General features: G+C 35.5%; 1 protein-coding gene across 1 annotated transcript; it reads right to left on the bottom strand.

Moving 5' to 3' along the window:
- Positions 1-1672: 1672 nt before the first annotated feature.
- On the bottom strand, positions 1673-18327 carry LOC116021909 (kunitz trypsin inhibitor 3-like). The gene is made up of 2 exons (XM_031262433.1): positions 18153-18327; positions 1673-2398 (listed from the first exon to the last, which is right to left on the bottom strand). The coding sequence occupies exons 1-2, from the start codon at positions 18288-18290 to the stop codon at positions 1838-1840; spliced, it is 699 nt and encodes a 232-aa protein (XP_031118293.1). The 5' UTR covers positions 18291-18327; the 3' UTR covers positions 1673-1837.
- Between the last annotated feature and the right edge of the window lie 312 nt (positions 18328-18639).

The following is an 18639-nucleotide window of genomic DNA, read 5'->3' as shown; positions in this document are numbered from 1 at the left end:
TCTTTAGGATAATGATTTTGTCCTTAAAATATAAAATTCTGCAACATTTTGCCATCAATTTGGCTGGAAGGACCAAAACTGATAAAAATAACAAAGTTAGGTACCAAAATTGAAAAAATTTAAAGTTGTGCAGCAAAAGTGATAAGACCTCAAAAGTCGTGGGACCAAAAATGCTATTAGTTCAAGTTTTAACTACAGTGTATGTATAGCGGGGTATTCACTATCGTTCGGCAATGAGATTTCATGGAAATCGATATATAAAAATTAAATTATTTTTATAATAACTTAAGATACTGTATCGGGTAAATTTTATTTTATTTTAAAAATAAATTAATATTTTTGGATTTTTGGATAATTGAATAACTTAAGATATTGTATTTTTGGATAATTTCTTGCAATGAAATAGGGCAGAGATCAAAGTTGCTATATAAAGTTTCAACTACAGTGTACTGTGTATGTATAGCGGGCTATTCAATGTCGTTCAACAATGAGATTCCATTAAAATCGATATATGAAAATTAAATTATTTTTTAAAAAATAATAAAATTTACCCAATACAATATCCTATTATATTTAATTTTCATATATCGATTTTCATGGAATTTCATTGCCGAACAATTTTGAATACCCCACTATATACATACACAGTAGTGCAGTACACTGTAGTTAAAACATTATATACAACTTTGATTTGTACCATATTTCATTGCAAGAAATCATTTTCTTCATTAATGAAATAAGGTAAAATCATCCAAAACATCCACATAAATAACATGTCATCATTTTTTCTAATTTTATTTTTCCATGTCATCAAATTAGATGAGTAACTTGTTAGAAATAGGCTAAAAATGCTAGATGAAAAATTATTAAGAGTATAATGGCCTAAATGGACCATATTTTAGTTTATGGTGCTAGATGAACAATCAATGGTAGTACATTGACTATTTGACCCTTTTGCCTAATATTTAATACTACTTGTCATTCTCCTCTACTTATAAGTTGTATTGTATATCAAATCCTTTGCTGCATATGGAATCCTCTTCCACTAGCAAACTCTTGTTGTTGACTTTGATTTGTTTCTTGGATAAGTTTTGGTGCTCAAAAACTCTTACTACCTCAAACTTCAAGTGTATGGAATGCTCTACTATATATATCTAAACTATTTAATTTGTTAGGAATAAGTGTAATATGATCTATCCTGACAATCGAGCCAGGGTGAGTTCATTAAACTGGCACCGTTATTTAATGCTCATGGCATATCTCATTTTACTACTCCGCCTCATACCCCATAGCATAATGGCTGACATATAGTCGAAACAGGCTTGTCACTTTTGCACACACGCTGCCTCTGATCTCTATCGTCTTCATATTGATTTTGTGCGTTCCAAATGGTACGGTTGTCTAACTAATTAATCAACTTCCAACACCAATTTTAAGTAATCAGTCTCCGTTTCACATTCTGTTTAAATAGTTACCAAATTCTGATAAATTACAGCCATTTGATTGTTTGTGTTTTCCATGGTTACGCCCCATATATTTTTCTAGGTTACTCAAACATTAATTCAGTCCGCCTTTAAATGCCTTGATTTTTATCTCAAATGATATTTATTTGTGTAGGCATGTAATTTAATTTGTTCCCATACAGTCTGGCTTGATCGTTTTGTAGGGACCCTATAAAAAGAAACTTTATTTATTATATATTTATATTGCACGCAACTATGGGATACATCATACATGTGCCTAGCAAAGCCATTATTTAAACGTTAATTATTAATACATACACACATATAAATTGCATGCAATGCAAGATTTTTGATGGTTCAACGTACGGCTTTGATCACTCAGCCTTTACTAATTCAAAAGCATATCGCGATTCGCCCATGTGGTCGATTCCAAGCTGATATCCATCGCCGACCGTGCCAATAAAAGAGTAACCAATCTTGCAGAAAAGGCAAAGGCTTGGCCACCAGTTGAAAACGTACCCTCTCCCATCAAAATTCTCCTGAATCCTAAACCAGTTGGCAAGATAATTATCCTTATCCACCTCGCCTATAACGCCACCGGTCACTATTTTCCCCTGCAGATTAAGCTTCCAAACATTCTCCTTAGCGCAGGGATCCGACGGGTCCGCCCAGTCGAACGCCACGTTCAGCGGGTACTGCTGTGTGATGACGTCAGCGGTGTCGGCGGCAGCGCGTGAGGCCTCGGCCTCGTCGATTAGAGGGTAGAAAGTTAGAGGAACAGCCACGGCGGGAGGTTGGTTGCCGGCTATTGTCTCGTTTATTACTACGTCGGTGGGGCAGGCGGAGGGGTTTGTTGTTGAGTTGAGGTTAGTTACGCTTATGCCGCCTTCCACGCCGATGAGGGCTGGGATGGCGTAGTATTTGGCTCCGGCGACCACTGGGTTGCCGGCGGTGTCTAAGATGACGTCGGAGGGGAGGCGGATGAGTGGAGGGAGGCCGGAGATGGCCAATGGAAGGAAAGAAATGGAGAGAAGCAAAAGGAATATTATTGGTGTCTTCATTTTGAGAGCAGAGATAGATAGATAAATGTGTGTTTGGTTTGGTGCTTAGGGTGGGGGAAAAAAACACTGAATTATATAGACTCAGATGAGATGAGATGACCCACTAGCAGGCAAAATAGTAAGATAGGAACATATATAAGTGATGCCAAAAAAAAAAAAAAAACGTGTGGTATTTAAAGATTCCCAGTGGACCACACGAGTATTTAAAGACAATAAACAAGTGTCAATAGTAATAAATTTTAGGGTTAAATTTCATTTTTGTCCTGGATTTATATGTGGCAATTCACTTTTAGTCTTTTTTTTTATTAAAAAATATCTATTTTTGGTCCTAGTATTATTGTGACATGGTCATTTTTGGTCCTTTATTAACAAATCAGTTTAAATATAGTTAAATATAAGGACATTTCGATCTTCAGTTATGAATGTTTTCAAAAAAAATAAACATAAAAAATATAGCGATTCAACATACTTTGTTTAGAAAAGATTGAAATGTCTTTGTATTTAATGATATTTAAACGATTTTGTTGTTGGAGGACTAAAATTGGTCATGCCACAATAATACTAGGACTAAATGGGAATGTTCTAATAAAAAAGACTAAAAGTGAATTGCCACCTATATATCTAGGACAAAAAATAGAATTAACTCTAAATTTTAAAAGAAAAAATTGTGGAAATTTTGAAAGGGTATTATGCTAATAAGATCAAGTTTTAATTTTAAATTAAGATGTCAAAAGTTCAATGTTCAATCCCTAATGTTGTTAAGGAAGTAGAAAATAATAAATTTGTAGTGTCATGACATAATGAAAAGTTGAGTTTGACGTAAAATGCAATTGTGACGCTGTTGACATTCATGATATGAACATTAAAAATTGTGGGTGTGACTTCCACCATGATTTTTGGCCTAAAATCCTATAAATCTAGGTAGTTATAACTTATAAGACAATTTTTTCTTTTATAATATTTTATCATACATTATTACATTGATATAATTTTGGAAGTTATTTAATCCTCTAACTTTTATCCACCTAAAATAAGTACAAATTAGGTTAGAATGCTGCTGTCTTCATTTTGAGACCAGAGACAAATGTGCATTTGATTTGGTGCCTATGGAGTGCAAGCACGCTCAAATAAATACTCATATCACTATTAGCCAAAATAGTACGATAGGGACATAAGTAGGGTGAAAAAATTAAAGGTGCGAAATTTAAATATTCCCACTGGAAAGTAGATAAGGTTATGAGATCTAATTTTTTTATTAAAATTTAGCAACAAAACATTATTATTATTTTTACTAGTACTAGTATTTTTGCCAGTGCGTTGCACGGTATGGATTTGCTATAATAATTTAAGAATATTTGGATCGATATATAATTATATAAATTATAACATCAAATATTTTATAGCGCAATTGATAAAATTTGTTGGACCGATTATGTTTTCTGATGTTTTCCTTACTTGAATTAAAGCAAATAATTGTCCAATTACCCGTGCGATGCACAGATAATTTTTTTATTATATATTTAGATAATAAAAATAAAGAAAATTATAAAAAAAAAATTATATTGAACATGTACATTTATTTGATTATAAGATTAGTGCAAAAGTATTACTCAATTAATTGATAATATATGACTTGTTTGTCTACAATTATCTTAAAAAGATCAATATGTAATATGACTTTTGTAATTATATTATTACTAAAATAAATATGGGAAAAATTAGAAATAATTTAATTATAATTATAATTATTATAAAAAAAAATTCAATGACCAATGTTTAGTTTAATTATCATAATAATTATTAGACAATTATTAATAGTCAATTACACTAATATATGTGAAATTATATTTTTATAACTTAAGTATATTCATGTTCACTGTATCGCATTTAGTTTTTTCTTCCTCCTCGATAGTTGAATGAATTAATTGTAATTATTATAAATAATTTAACAACACATGTTTAATTAATTTTTTTAAAGTTTAAATAATTTAGAGTTTTCATTGGGAAAGTGTAATTAACTTTCTTTAAAGTTTTTTAAAAATAATTTTTTAGTCAATTAGTAATGTCCTTTTCCTTTCCAATTTGCCTAATTTTTATTTCTCTTTTTGTTAGATTATTTTTATATTTTCAATCAATTAGTAAAATCAGTTTTCTTTTCCATTTTATCTTTACTATTGTTTGGGCGGAAATTTCACAAAAGATTATTTTATATTTATTAATAGTAGTATAGATATAGAAGTATGATAAGTATTTGAATTATTATTATTGATGTAAATAATAATTAATAAATTATTTTTTCTTATAAAATCAGGCCCAATTTTTTTTCATTATTCTCACAATTATAATGGTTTAATTATTGTCATAATTCGGTAAATAAAATTTTGTTACCAATTAAAATTTATTAATTTTTTTACCAATTAATTAATAATATTAGTTTGTGCAGTATAGAACACATCCAGTATAGAACAAAATTTTAAAAAGAATTTACCAATTAGCTGATTGCTATCCACTCCTCTGGGAGCCTTTAACGATCTAAAATCTTTAAATTTGAACATGTGTTTGTAAATGGGTGCAAGTTCCCTAAGGAAGATCATGAAATTTAAAAAATCAAGCAAAAAGCTGAAAAAACTCAAAAAAAAAAAAAGGCAGCATACTTACAACATAAAAAATGCATAACAATAAATACAAAATAAAGCAATATGACCAAACATGACCATGATTTTATTCCTATTAAATAAAACAATACAAAATTGAGCAATATTAAATAAAACAATATCTTGACCGCAACAACAGAATTTTTGCAGATTTGAAGGTAGAGAGGTCTGGAATAATTGCACTGCGTTTTGCGTTTCTCTTTTAAAGTTCACAATATAGGATTAGAGATTTAAAAAAGGCAGCATACTAACAACATAAAAAATGCATAACAATAAATACAAAATAAAGCAATATGACCAAACATGACCATGATTTTATTCCTATTAAATAAAACAATACAAAAATTGAGCAATATTAAATAAAACAATATCTTGACCGCAACAACAGAATTTGCAGATTTGAAGTTGGAGAGGTCTAGAATAATTGCACTGCGTTTTGCGTTTCTCTTTTAAAGTTCATAATATAGGATTAGAGATTTATATAAGGTTGTATCTATTACAATAGAATTGTAGTATGATAGGAATTGTAATGTAGAATTGTGATACAATAGGAATTGTAACGTAGAATTGTACAACGAATAGGAAAATAGGAAATAATCGCATCCTAAATATTGTATGACTGTTTTGGGTGGGAAGCTTAAAGTGAGGATTTAGTTTTTATATATAGTAGTCTTATTACGATAGAATTGTAGTATGATAGGAATTGTAGTATACGAATTGTATTAGAATTGTAGTATAGGAATTGTAGAATAGTAGACTTCATTTTGTAGTATTGGATTTCGTGTTTTAATAGCAGATTTATTTAATACGAATTGTATTGGAATTGTAGTATAGGAATTGTATTGTTTTAATATTATTCTATTGTTTTAATATTATTCTATTATTTTAATTGTTTTAATGTACAATATTTTGGGCAGGAAGGAAGATTTCGTTTTGGAGGATTTTGTTTTTATATATATAAAGTTTTACACCCGTGCGATGCACAGAATGGGTGTGTTATGATATATTAAGAATATTTGAATGGATATACAATTATTTAAATTATAACATCAAATATTATATAGTGCAAGTGAAGATATGAGTTGGGTCATTTATGTTTGTTAATGTTACTATTGCTTGAATTCGAGTAAATAATTGCTCAAATTAATAGCTAATGTGTAGATGTAGGCATGCGGTGTTGTAACTTTAGAGATTTTATATATCAGTGTTACGAATTTTTAGAAAATGGCCCAATGTGCTCGTTCTCTGGCAACTTAGTTATAGTAATGATGAATTTCTATCCTAATTCATTTGTATAAATGATATATTTCTTGTCTAGATATATAGCAACTTTATCATTTTGAAAAAAAAAACATAATAGCATTGATTATATTTACACATTATTGAAAACCTCTTTGTAGACGACATTGGAAGTCGCAACACAATCTTGTCCATCCTCGTCTACCGCTAACACCTTCAGGCCATTAGGATGATTGACTCGGGAGAAAGACACATACAATTGATCGTGACTAAAGACCGTTTTTTTTTAGCAATAACCCAACGTGAGTTAGTGTTTGGCATTGGCTTTTGTTTATAGTCATGGCATATGCAAGCATCAATGGGAATTGTTTACGCTGGAACTTGAAGGGCAATCTCGTATCAGAAGGACTAAGAGACATTCGGAGGATAAGAACTTTGGTCCCTTCATGTGTCCCATGCCATTAACTATTCTTGCTTTGACAATGTGATCTGCCAATCTTGTGATAATGAGCCGCGTTCCGTTACAAAGACCAAGAGAGTGGTCTATGTTCCGCAATAACATAACAGGTGCACCGACCTTTAATGTCAATGAATGATTAGGAAGACCCGACAATCTCAAACTATTTACGAATTCAGGAGTGTGCACTTCTGATAGATTTTCACCGCCTGATTCTACCTTACACAAAGAGTCACAACTTAAATATGTTAGTCCTTTTACAGTATTCATGTCGCACATGTACTGATTAATTTGATCAACGACATCTATAGTCGGTGAGAGGATCGCTCGGCCTTCTAGCTGCGACTCATCAAGCATGCCATATCTCGAGCTTGGGAATGTGCTCTCAACTATAGTTGCTATGGGATCGTGTCCACACTTCAACAAAAACCTTGCCAGAATATCGATATCAGATGAACCATTGTTTACAACCCCTGCAATCCCATCTCCGATGTCTGCAATCCATTTTGAAAACCAATCAACTGTATGTCTATCTTCCTCTAAAGCTAAGGTCCATAGTCTAAAGTTCTTGGTCAGCCTTAATACCTTGCAATTTGTCCACAGGTATGAAGAATTAATAGTTGCTTCGACAACTTCTGGTCTTGTTGCTTTCGGAATAACAGGTAGGATCGGTCTAAAATCGTCGCCCAAAACTACTGTCTTTCCACCAAAAGTCTTTTCAGCACTACCCGGTATGGCGGCTTTCGGAATAACAGGTAGGATCTGTCTAAAATCGTCGCCTAAAACTACTGTCTTTCCACCAAAAGTCTTTTCAGCACTACCCGGTATGACGAACCTCAATATGTCCCTCATGGTTTTTGTTGGTCCCAAGGGGATGGGGTACAAGTCTAGAGGGGGGGGGGGTGAATAGACTTGTGTAAGATTTTGCAAATCTTTTGCAACTTCTCGTGTGTATTGGACTTAGGAAGTTTAGATCCGATACCTCACAAGATGAAGACAAAGTTTTATGCGCAGCGGAAAAGTTATCCCATTTTAATTAGCACGAGTTTGAGTTAGTTCGAGAGGTGTGGTTATATGCAGTGCAGTTCGAGAGATAGGCTAGCGAGAGATAAAAACAGAAAGTAAATGCGAGAGAGATTTTTAAGTGGTTCGGCCAACCCGCTTACGTCCACTCTTCTTCTAGAAACTCCCTAGAAGGATTGCACTAAAACTTCCCTGTTTAGTACAATATCGAGCGCTTGAGCTTTGATCACGAAGCTCGCCTCAAGCCTCAGGTTTTTCGCCCCGCTTCTTGTTACTCTACCTCTCGAGCACTTGAGCTTTGATCACCAAGCCCACCTCAAGCCTCAGGATCTTCACAAGACAGCTCCCAGGTTACTCCGCCTCTTATTGCCTCCTCCAAGACAAGGTTGTTCCGGTTGTCACAGGTTGAGTGTAACAATCTCCAATCTGACCAAAAGCTTTCGTTGGATGATCTTCCTTGTAGAGCAGCTTTGGTCACCTTCTAGATGTATAGATGTTGAAGCTTTGTAACTCTCTCAAAACACTAGATGTGTTTTTCTCGCACTTGTGAATATCAAGGATGATATTCCAGATTAAGCACTTGCACTTTGAACGTTTGAATCAGACATCTCTTTCTTATCGATCAATTCACTAACTCTCTTCCTTGTGTCTTCACGTCCTTATATATGAGAGTTGAGGAATAATTCCGTTGGAGGGAAAATTATTCCGTTTGAAATCTGTCTCCCATGCTGATCATGGGACTTGCATATTTTTAGCATGTTTCATGGAGTGGTGGTCTTGTAACTCGAACCTTTTGTCTTGTAGTGAATAACCCATATTCCACTATCTTGAGTCCATGCTCCACTTACTACTTTTGGAAAAAAGTTACTCTTTTTATATTCCCATTGATCCTCGTTTTAGGAAATAAGACCGACCTTGGATTGGTGCATCTTCTATCCGTTTGTTGTGGAATTCTGACGTGGCATCCACTTCCGGTTGTTTTAAGTTCCATAATATTCTTTCAGCACCTCCTTAATATTTTATCTCCATGATATTCTTCTTCTCCAAACTTAGATTACTTTATCCATGCATGTTGACTGCCATTCAGCCCTTTGGAGAAGTTCCAGTTCATCGAGACCAATGTTGATGTCTCGACCACTTGATGTCTCGATCCTACGTCTTGAACTGGATTGATGTCTCGAGAGATTCCATCTCTCGAACTCTGCTTATGTCTCGAGACTTAGTTGATGTCTCGCAGACCCTTATTCCTCCAGTGATGGACTTAGTTGATGTCTCGCAGACCCTTATTCCTCCAGTGATGTACTTAGTTGATGTCTCGCAGACCCTTATTCCTCCAGTGATGTCCTTAGTTGATGTCTCGCAGACCCTTATTCCTCCAGTGATGTCTTTAGTTGATGTCTCGCAGACCCTTATTCCTCCAGTGATGTCTTGTGCCTTCTTCTGATCTATCTATAAGCCTCCAGTGATGTCTTGTGCCTTCTTCTGATCTATCTATAAGCTTTCAACACGAAACTTCTAAGATGTTCAAACAAGTTCACCTTAAGCTTAAATATTTTCCGAGTTGAGCTCAATTACCCGGTTGTATTTTCGCTCTTAGTTTACTTGTCAAACTTACATATATTTCCTATCTATCGAGACTTAGGGGATTGTGAATTACATTTGGTATCATCAAAACCTATTACAATATGTTCCTAACAGTTTTGTCCAAAGCCTCAAAACAGTATTTGTGCGTCATCGGTGCTTCATCCCATAGGCTCAGCAAGGACACTACCTTGCGATATATTGCACGTGGAATCTTCGTTCAAAGAAAGTGGTATAGCAAATCTGGAATGCGCCGTTCTGCCTCCCGGCAACAACAAAGATGTTATTCCACTGGAAGCAACATTTAGAACAATATCACCGCGGCTTCTTATCTTTGATGATAACGTTCTCCACACGAACGTCTTGCCTGTTCCTCCGTAACCATACACAAAGAATAATCCACCTCCATTTGAATCAATATCATCTAACAATCCATATTCATAACACGTATCCCTAAACGAATTATGAATGACTCCTGCAACAGTGCGAATATCTTCATGGCTAAAAGGTCCGCTTACCAAATTTAAAAGACATCTAAGATAGTATAACTCTCCACAGATTGGAGCTCGATATACCTGGATTTTGCAAGACATGTCGACGTTGAACCTGTGCATCCTCGGCAAGAAATTCCCAAACGACATTCCAAACTACTTCTGGCTTACTGAGTGAACTTGAAGTGAGAAGCGTAACAAATAACCTTCGCAAAGCATACACGGATGCCCAGTAACTCGAATCAATAATGTCATCAATGTACTCCTTGTCATCATCTAATAATCCATATTCATAACATGTATCCCTAAACGAATTATGAATGGCTCCTGCAACAGTGCGAATATCTTCATGGCTAAAAGGTCCGCGTACCAAATTTAAAAGACATCTAAAATAGTATAACTCTCCACACCCTGGCGGAACATAGAACAATCGTCATATGGAGGATCTTAAACCGACTTCATAACAGAAATGAGACATTGTACTACTGAGTAAGTTTGGTTACATATGGTGGTTGTAAATAGTAAGCAGTTATCAAATTAATGTCACCCTACAATTGCTTCATTTTCTTCTTTTTTTAGGATTTCGTATTTTAATATTATTGTACTTTTAATATTATTTTATTGTTTTAATTGTTTTAATGAGTTAATTCCAGCATTAGTCCCCTGACTATGTTGATTTTCCAAAATTGGTCCTTGTCTTTTAATTTGGACGAATTAAACCCTTGACTTTCAAAATTGTTCCAACAATGGTCCTTCCGTTAATATGGCGTTACATAGATGTTAAGTGGAGGGGTAAAAGGGTCATTCTCTTTGCTGGGTTTCTTCTTCCTCATGTTGATCCTTCCCTGATCAGTCGGCGACGGTACTCCGGTGCCACCGTTGCTCGGAGTATAATATGGTGCAATTTATAAACTATATAAAGGTGGCTTATACCTGCTCCGGTGGTCTATTAAAAGCAGATGAAACAGATACATTGTTGAGAAGACCATATCCAGAAAGAATTTCTTTAAGAATGCCAGTGATTCCAAGGAGAAGCAAAGTTTTTGTTCCCAGAGGAGAGAATCCGAATCAAGCCCTACAAACCCCATCAAGTCAAAATTACAAAATAAAAAATAAGAAGTAAATAAAAGAAAAAATAGACCCTGAACCCATTGTTGTGCTTAGAAGCCACTCATCCAACCCAGTACCCAGTTTCATGAGCAACTCATCCAACCCAGCACCCCTACTCCTAATCGAAAGTATGAGGAGGGTTCCTACCGCGGCGACTGCGGGTGGCAGACCCAGAGGATTCATTGGTGGAGTTCATCGGTGTGAAAGCTACAATTGAGTCCTGGGAACGATTGGCAGCACAAGAAAGAGTGGGCACTCTAGAACGAGTAGCGATCGAGGCGGAATTAGAGGCAGTGGCTGTAGCAGTAGTGGGAGATGGTGCGGAGGCGTTCAAACGAGCTCGCTTGGCAGCTCGGGTGGTTGGACCAAAGGAAGAAGAAGGCGCTGATGAGGTGGCCGCCGCCCGCTTCTGGCTCCGAGTTTCCGTACAAAAGCCCAAACCCCTCAAAGCAGGGAATGACCTCGCCGCCGCACTCCGACGCGTTCGGATCCGGGCCCTCCATCAGCGACGACAACGTCTCCATGCCGCCGGGCCTTAGGCTCCCCGTTCGGATCTCGCACGCCATCGTCGGAGAAGACCCGAAAACCCTTTCGCACGTCGCACGAGCTCCCCGTTCGATTCTCCCTCTTCATTCTTTCAATTCAAGAACGCAGTAGAGAAATTTACCCAAAAAATCAAAAAGAACGCCCTAGATAGTATCACATTTTGGCCTGGCGATTCCAGATTTTGAGTCCGAACAGAAACTCAAGACTTCACATAATGACAAAAAGAACAAACACAAAGAAAGATTATGAAAAAACAAAGCGCAAAAAGACAAATGCGAGTGAAGGAGACACCTAGGAATCACGGCGGGACGGCTTATGGGCGGTGGGCCTCCAGAAACCGATACCACCGAACCGGGTGGCCGCCTCTTTCACCGACTCGAACGGAACCGAAGTGTCGATCTCCGCCCTACAAACCTCCGAATTCGGGTCCATCTTCGCACCCGAATCAAGCCCGCCTTCAATCCTCGCCCCATTGTTCTACGGATCCATTACAAATAAACCCCAAACAGTGGCAAGAAAAGAAGATAACAATTGGAAGCACAGAAGCAGTGAAGTGGAAGTGTAACGTTGTAGGCTCTGGTCCCACTCACACTCTCTCTAATTAGGGAGAACAAGAAGGAGAAAGAAGGCCATATACTAAAATGACACTTTTACCCCAATACATAACGCCAAACTAACTGATGGTAAACGGAAGGACCAATGTCGGAACAAAATCAATGGTCAAGTGTTTTTTTCGTCCAAATTAAAAGACAAGGACCAATTTTGAAAAATCAACATAGTCGGGGGACCATTGCTGGAATTAACTCTTGTTTTAATGTACAACATTTTGGGCGGGAAATAGGATTTTGCCTTGGAGGATTTTGTTTTTATATATATAAAGATTATAACAATTTACTAATCCTAATGCATAACAATGTTTTGATGTTATAGTATTTCGTGTTTTAATATTATTGTACTTTTAATATTATTTTATTGTTTTAATTGTTTTAATGTACAATATTTTGGGAGGCAAATAGGATTTCGTTTTGGACGATTTTGTTTATATATATATATAGATATAGATTATAACAATTTACTAATCCTAATGCATAACAATGTTTTGATCTTATAGGATTTCGTGTTTTAATATTATTGTACTTTTAATATTATTTTATTATTTTAATTGTTTTAATGTACAATATTTTGGGAGGGAAATAGGATTTCGTTTTGGAGGATTTTGTTTATATATATATATATATATATATATATATATATATATATATATATATATATATTGATTAATAATAATAATAATAATAATAATAATAATATTATTATTATTATTATTATTATTATTATTGTTAGATTACTTTGTTTTGACCAACCTAACTTTACATTAAAAAAAAATGGTGAAGTAATTTAGGGAAAAAAATTTTGTCATTTAATTTTTATTTTTAATTTATGAAAAAGTTCGCAATCACTATCAAAATGTGCACTTTAGGTGAAGCATGTCTTGTGACCATACTGCAAACGATAAACCAACCAGCTCAAACTAAACAAAGGGCAATATACAATTCACAAAGGGAGTCAAACTTGAAATATTATGCTTACGAAGTCAACTATCCAACCAACTTACATGGAATCCTAATCTATTTAAAAATGATAAGATATATAAGTGGTGAAAATGATACAAGTGGTCACGAAAATATAAATTTGTGATAGATATAAGAAAGGGCAATAGAGTAAAATGTTAGAATAGTCTCATCATCATCATGTTCACGATTGATTCGCTAAAAGTAAAAAAAAAATAATAATAATAATAAATTAATAATAATAGTTAAATTGTATTAAACCGTTCAACTCATTTTTTTTTTTAAATAAGCATCTTAACTCCTATTTTTATGGAATTAATTTGATTAGGTAACAGGTAAAAAAATTGTTATTAAGAAATAAACTAAAATAAAATTTAAATAAATTAAATAATTAAAAAAATTATCAAAATTCGCCTTCTCCGTCCAACTGATCGGAGAAGTAGGCCTGGCTTCTTCATCCAATTAATTGGACAGGAAAACTGGCCATCGCTTCTTTGTTTAACAGGACGGCGAATCAGACTTAGCTTCTGTGTCCAAATTAAATAAATTTCTTTAAAAAATTATCAAAAGTCGCCTCCTCCGTCTAATCAATCGGAGAAGTAGCCTTGGCTTCTTCATCTAGTTGAAAGGAGAAGCTTGCTTGGCATCTCTGTCAACTTGGATGGAGAAGCCAGCCATACATGGCTTCCCCGTCCAAATTAAAGGAGGAAATTTTAATTTAAAAAATAATAACTTACCTGTTATCACCCTACTCTTACATACAAAATGTTCTAATTACACAAATTTAAAATTTTATTAACTAAATTGCGTAAAAATGAGTAGTTAATGTGCCTAATTGAAGCTTCTTTTAGTTGAAGGGTTTATTTAGCACCTTGACCTAAAGATGAAGACCAATTATGTGTATAGTGACAGTTTTAATGCTTTGCTTATAGATTTTGTTAAGATTAACAATTTATTTTAAATTTATAAATTGTTAAAGGACATATTGATTTTTACGTAAAATTTTCTCAATTTCCTTACACTGAATATTCATATATACGCCACTCTTATTAATCTTCCCTCTTACCTCAACTCCAAAGTAACCAATATACTCAGGAAGATTCAATGCATCTTACAACATTTGTGATTAGTCAGCCACCTCAAAAAGGAGACTAACAAAAACGTAGCAACATCATTCTAATTTTAAGAAGTAAATTAATTGAAAGCATGTGTTATGTATTTAGATAAAACTTGTTTTTATGGCTGTTAAACCATGTAACTCATTACTCATGCAATCATTTTAATTTGTTGTTTTCTTGCCTACTAAACCATTTGTAAATTATGTTGTGATTTTGTGCAACTCATGGATGATTTTAGTTGTTTTGGTGTCTGCTAAAACAAGTGCAACTTATACTATTATCTTGTACAACTTAGAATGTTATTTTGTGATAAGAATAGCATATATATATATATATATATATATATATATATATATATATATATATATATATAACCAATTCAATGGAAGAAATTTGAGAAAGTTTATGAAATAACCAATTCAATATATTCTTTAATAATTTAGAAATTCATAATAAATGATTAATGTTAATAAAAACTATAAGTAATAGACTAAAACTGTCACTTTATACTTAATGAAAGAAAAAATTTGTATGAGATAATAACTCATAGACTAAGTCTGCAATATAGGAGTTTTTTTGCGGTAATTGAGTAGTCGTTGTAAGTATGATTAGGAAAGAGAAAATAGGGGAGGAAAAAAAATTAAAACAAATCAAATTAAAAAAAAATTTAAAAACAGACATTGTCAGGCGCCTATGCGCCCAGACGTACTGGGTGCCTTAGTTGCAGCTCACGCGATCTTCGTTTTTGTTTCAAATCTTGCAGATGCATCTATTTCTTCTCTCTTGCTCTCTCTCACTTCGACATCATAATGTACTGTACTATAAACCCCAAATAATCCATTGATAGGGATGCTCTAACATACTGCCCGGTCAACAAGGATTGCTCGATCACAACGAATGGCAACTGTCTATGGAGTTGCTGAAGGCTTGCTCGGCGTGAATCAACTATTAAATAGAATTGTGCAAGCTTTTCCCGCTTGTAGAGATGTAGCTTAGAAACTTTTATCAACAAATCGACGAATTTCAGAATTGCGCTAGCTTTTAGACGTAATCTCGACCATATATATACTGCCGTTGATGGTCGTTCATTCTTATGGGAGTGAAAGCAATGTTGAGCTCCGATCACAAGCTCGGAAGTAATACGTAAGATCTGTCTCTCCGATTAAGCACGGGGCAAAAGGTGAATTGCCCGAGGAAATAAATGTTGCTGAGCTTGGAGATCATCGTTTCACTTAACCGGCCATCGGAGTCTGGCCTAGCAAATATAGAAGATGAACACTGAGAACGAAGACTACTGACAAACCATTCGCCGTTCAGCCATGGCACCCGTCACCATGTGCATTTAGGGCCGACGCTGGGCATGTTTTCCCAGTGCCACTACACAGGCCCCCAAAATTTGGAGGCCCCAACTGTAAAAAAAAAATGAATATATGTAGATTAGATATAACAGTATTTTTTATATAAAAATTTTACATGAAATTTGGAGCCTAATCACTTGAAAAGTATCAAATATAAACAAGAATATAAATTGTTAATTTGAGTATGATGAAATAGGCATGAAAATTTGAATGTGATTAGAATTAGGCAGGACAATTTGGATATGATTATGAAAGGGTGACATAGAGACAAATTGGAATAAATTCATAACCTTAGCATATGTAAGGGCAAGTTATTTGGCAAGTTATTAGAAGATTGGAAGTCAGTCAACAATTTTTCGATAATTTTGATTTTCAAACAAGTTTGCAATTTTGATTTTGGCATCTCTTCAACTCTTTAAGTCTCAAACAATATTGCAAAACATCAATTAATTACGGTAAATACATAATTTGATAAGTTTTATTTATTTATAACTATTTATTGAACAACATCAATAAGATTTTCATATATCTATAATTTTTTTTTGTATCAATAGGATTTTATAATTATATTTTCTAGAAAATATCTATCTAGGATGGGTTCAAGAGCATAAAAAGAAATGAATAATTGACTATTTCAATTGATCTTATTTTGATTGGAACGGTTTTTGAAAAATCGATTATTTTTGAGTATTTTATATTTTTGACATAATTTTAAAAAATTATATATATAAGGGTCAAATTATAATATTGCACAGGACCCTTATTTTGATTGGAACGGTACGTGGGCATTGATCGGTCTCTCCCAACCGAGCGAAAGTGGCCGGAGACAGCATGCAGAGAGAGTGGCCCGCCGATCACCCTCACATGATCGTGTCTGATCTTTTAGCTCTCGATCCCGTCACCCGGAGTCGCTCCCATGCATTTTTTCTTTACTCCCACTATATATATATATTGATTTGCGCACTCCACCCCTATTGTCCACCAATAAGGTTGCATGCATGTATTTAATTTCTACTGCACCCACCACTAACACCAGGGAGCACATTTTTCTGCTTTCACTTCCTACGTTTACTGTGCTCCACCGCCCACCATTCTTTCTGGACTGATGAGAGCAGATTGTGATCAATGTTGATGACAATTACTGGCAGGAATATATATTTACAGAGGCCGGAATGATGGCGTCATATTCTCAACACATGCAAATGCTGTCCTGCAATAATGCTCCTTAGATTAAAATTCAATTCCATCATTGATTTGATTCCAATCGGACCTCTGATTGAGGCCGATCAAGAGTCGGCTAATTGCTGCTCAGCCAGACACTACTGATGAAGATGTACCAGGCCGGAAAACCGAGGACACCGACTTCTTGCCGGTCCCTACGGACCGCGCCATTTGATAAAGCTAATTCCTTCGTGTATAACAATATATGTATATGGTAGAATATGAGAAAGAATTTAGCTCAAAGTTGCCCTTTCATTCATTATTCTTCAGTTGTTCAAAGAGAAGAGAGAGCATGAGAGGAGAAGAAGAGAGGGAACCAAAAGTCTTAACTTGAAGATAGGGCATTATATTTGGGGTATATTCCCCTATCAGTATTCAATTAAGCCTTGTTAATTGAACAGACAAATATAATAAAATGGGATTGAGAGAGTATATACTTCCGTTGATCCAGATCTTTAATTAGCGGCTAGGAAAGCTTGGTTTAGGCTTTATTAGATGAGCTTATGAGCATATTTGTATTTATTATTTTCGGTCATATTTTGTAAATAAAAGGGACATAATTTATTATATTGCACAAATGATGGGATACATGCGCAGTAGGCTTTCCATAACGCGGTGCAAAGCCATTATTTAAACGTTAATTATTAATAATACATATTGCATCCAGTGCAAGATTTTTGATAGATGGTTCAACGTACGGCTTTGATCACTCACTCAGCCTTTACGAATTCAAAAGCATATAGCGATTCGTCCCTGTAGTTGATTCCCAGCTGATGTCCATCGCCGACTGTGCCAATACGAAAGTAACCAATCCTGCAGTAAAGGCAAAGGCTTGGCCACCAGTTGAAAAGGTACCCTCTTCCATTAATATTCTTCTCAATCCTAAACCAGTTCCCAATATCATCCTCCTTGCCTATAACCCCACCGGTCACTATTGTCGCCTCATCATTAAGCTTCCAAACATTCTCCTTAGCGCAGGGATCCGATGGGTCCGGCGAGTCGAAGGCCACGTTCAGTGGGTACTGACGTATGATGACGTCTCCGGTGGCGGCGGCGGCGCGTGAGGCCTCGGCCTCGCGGTTTAGAGGATAGAAAGTTAAAGGACGGCCCACGGCGGGAGGTTGGTGGCCGGCTAATGTGACGTTTATTACTACGTCGGTGGGGCAGGTGGAGGGGTTTCCTGTTTCCGGGTTAGCCACGCTTATGCCGCCTTCCACGCCGATGAGGGCTGGGATGGCGTAATATTTGGCTCCGGCGACCACTGGGTTGCCGGCCGTGTCTAAGATGGTGTTGGTTACGTCGCCCTTTGTGGGGAGGCGGATGAGTGGAGGAAGGCCGGTGATGGCCAGCGGAAGGAAAGAAATGGAGAGAACCAAAAGGAATATTGGTGTCTTCATTTTGAGACCAGAGATATAGATAGATAAATTTGTGTTTGGTTTGGTGCTTAGGGAGGGGCAAAAACACTCAATTATATAGACTCAAATCATATGAGATGACCACTGCACTAGCGGTCGTTATACCGTAGACCATGGTCCACAATGCATTGTAGACCATGCATCATGACTGATACTATAATTGTGTTGAACGGATATTGCAGTTGTGTTGAACTAATACTGCAGTTGTGTTGAAAGGGAGTTGAAGTTGCGTGGAACAGAGGTCGTTTCATCCGTCTGGAACTGCAGTTGCGTTGAACGGATACTGCAGTTGTGTTGAACTAATACTGCAGTGTATTGAACGACCTCTGTT

This window comes from Ipomoea triloba, chromosome 6 (genome assembly GCF_003576645.1).
Source record: "Ipomoea triloba cultivar NCNSP0323 chromosome 6, ASM357664v1".
NCBI classification, from domain to species: domain Eukaryota; kingdom Viridiplantae; phylum Streptophyta; class Magnoliopsida; order Solanales; family Convolvulaceae; genus Ipomoea; species Ipomoea triloba.
This window is presented reverse-complemented; position numbering and strand designations above follow the sequence as displayed.

What these genes read in the sequence shown, in the direction of transcription:
- LOC116021909 (XM_031262433.1), bottom strand. Translation starts at nt 18,290, where the DNA reads ATGAAGACACCAATATTCCTTTTGGTTCTCTCCATTTCTTTCCTTCCG. An exon ending in ACACGGCCGGCAACCCAGTG is followed by an intron (nt 2,399 to 18,152) that starts GTCGCCGGAGCC and finishes GGCAACCCAGTG; the next exon opens with GTCGCCGGAGCCAAATACTA.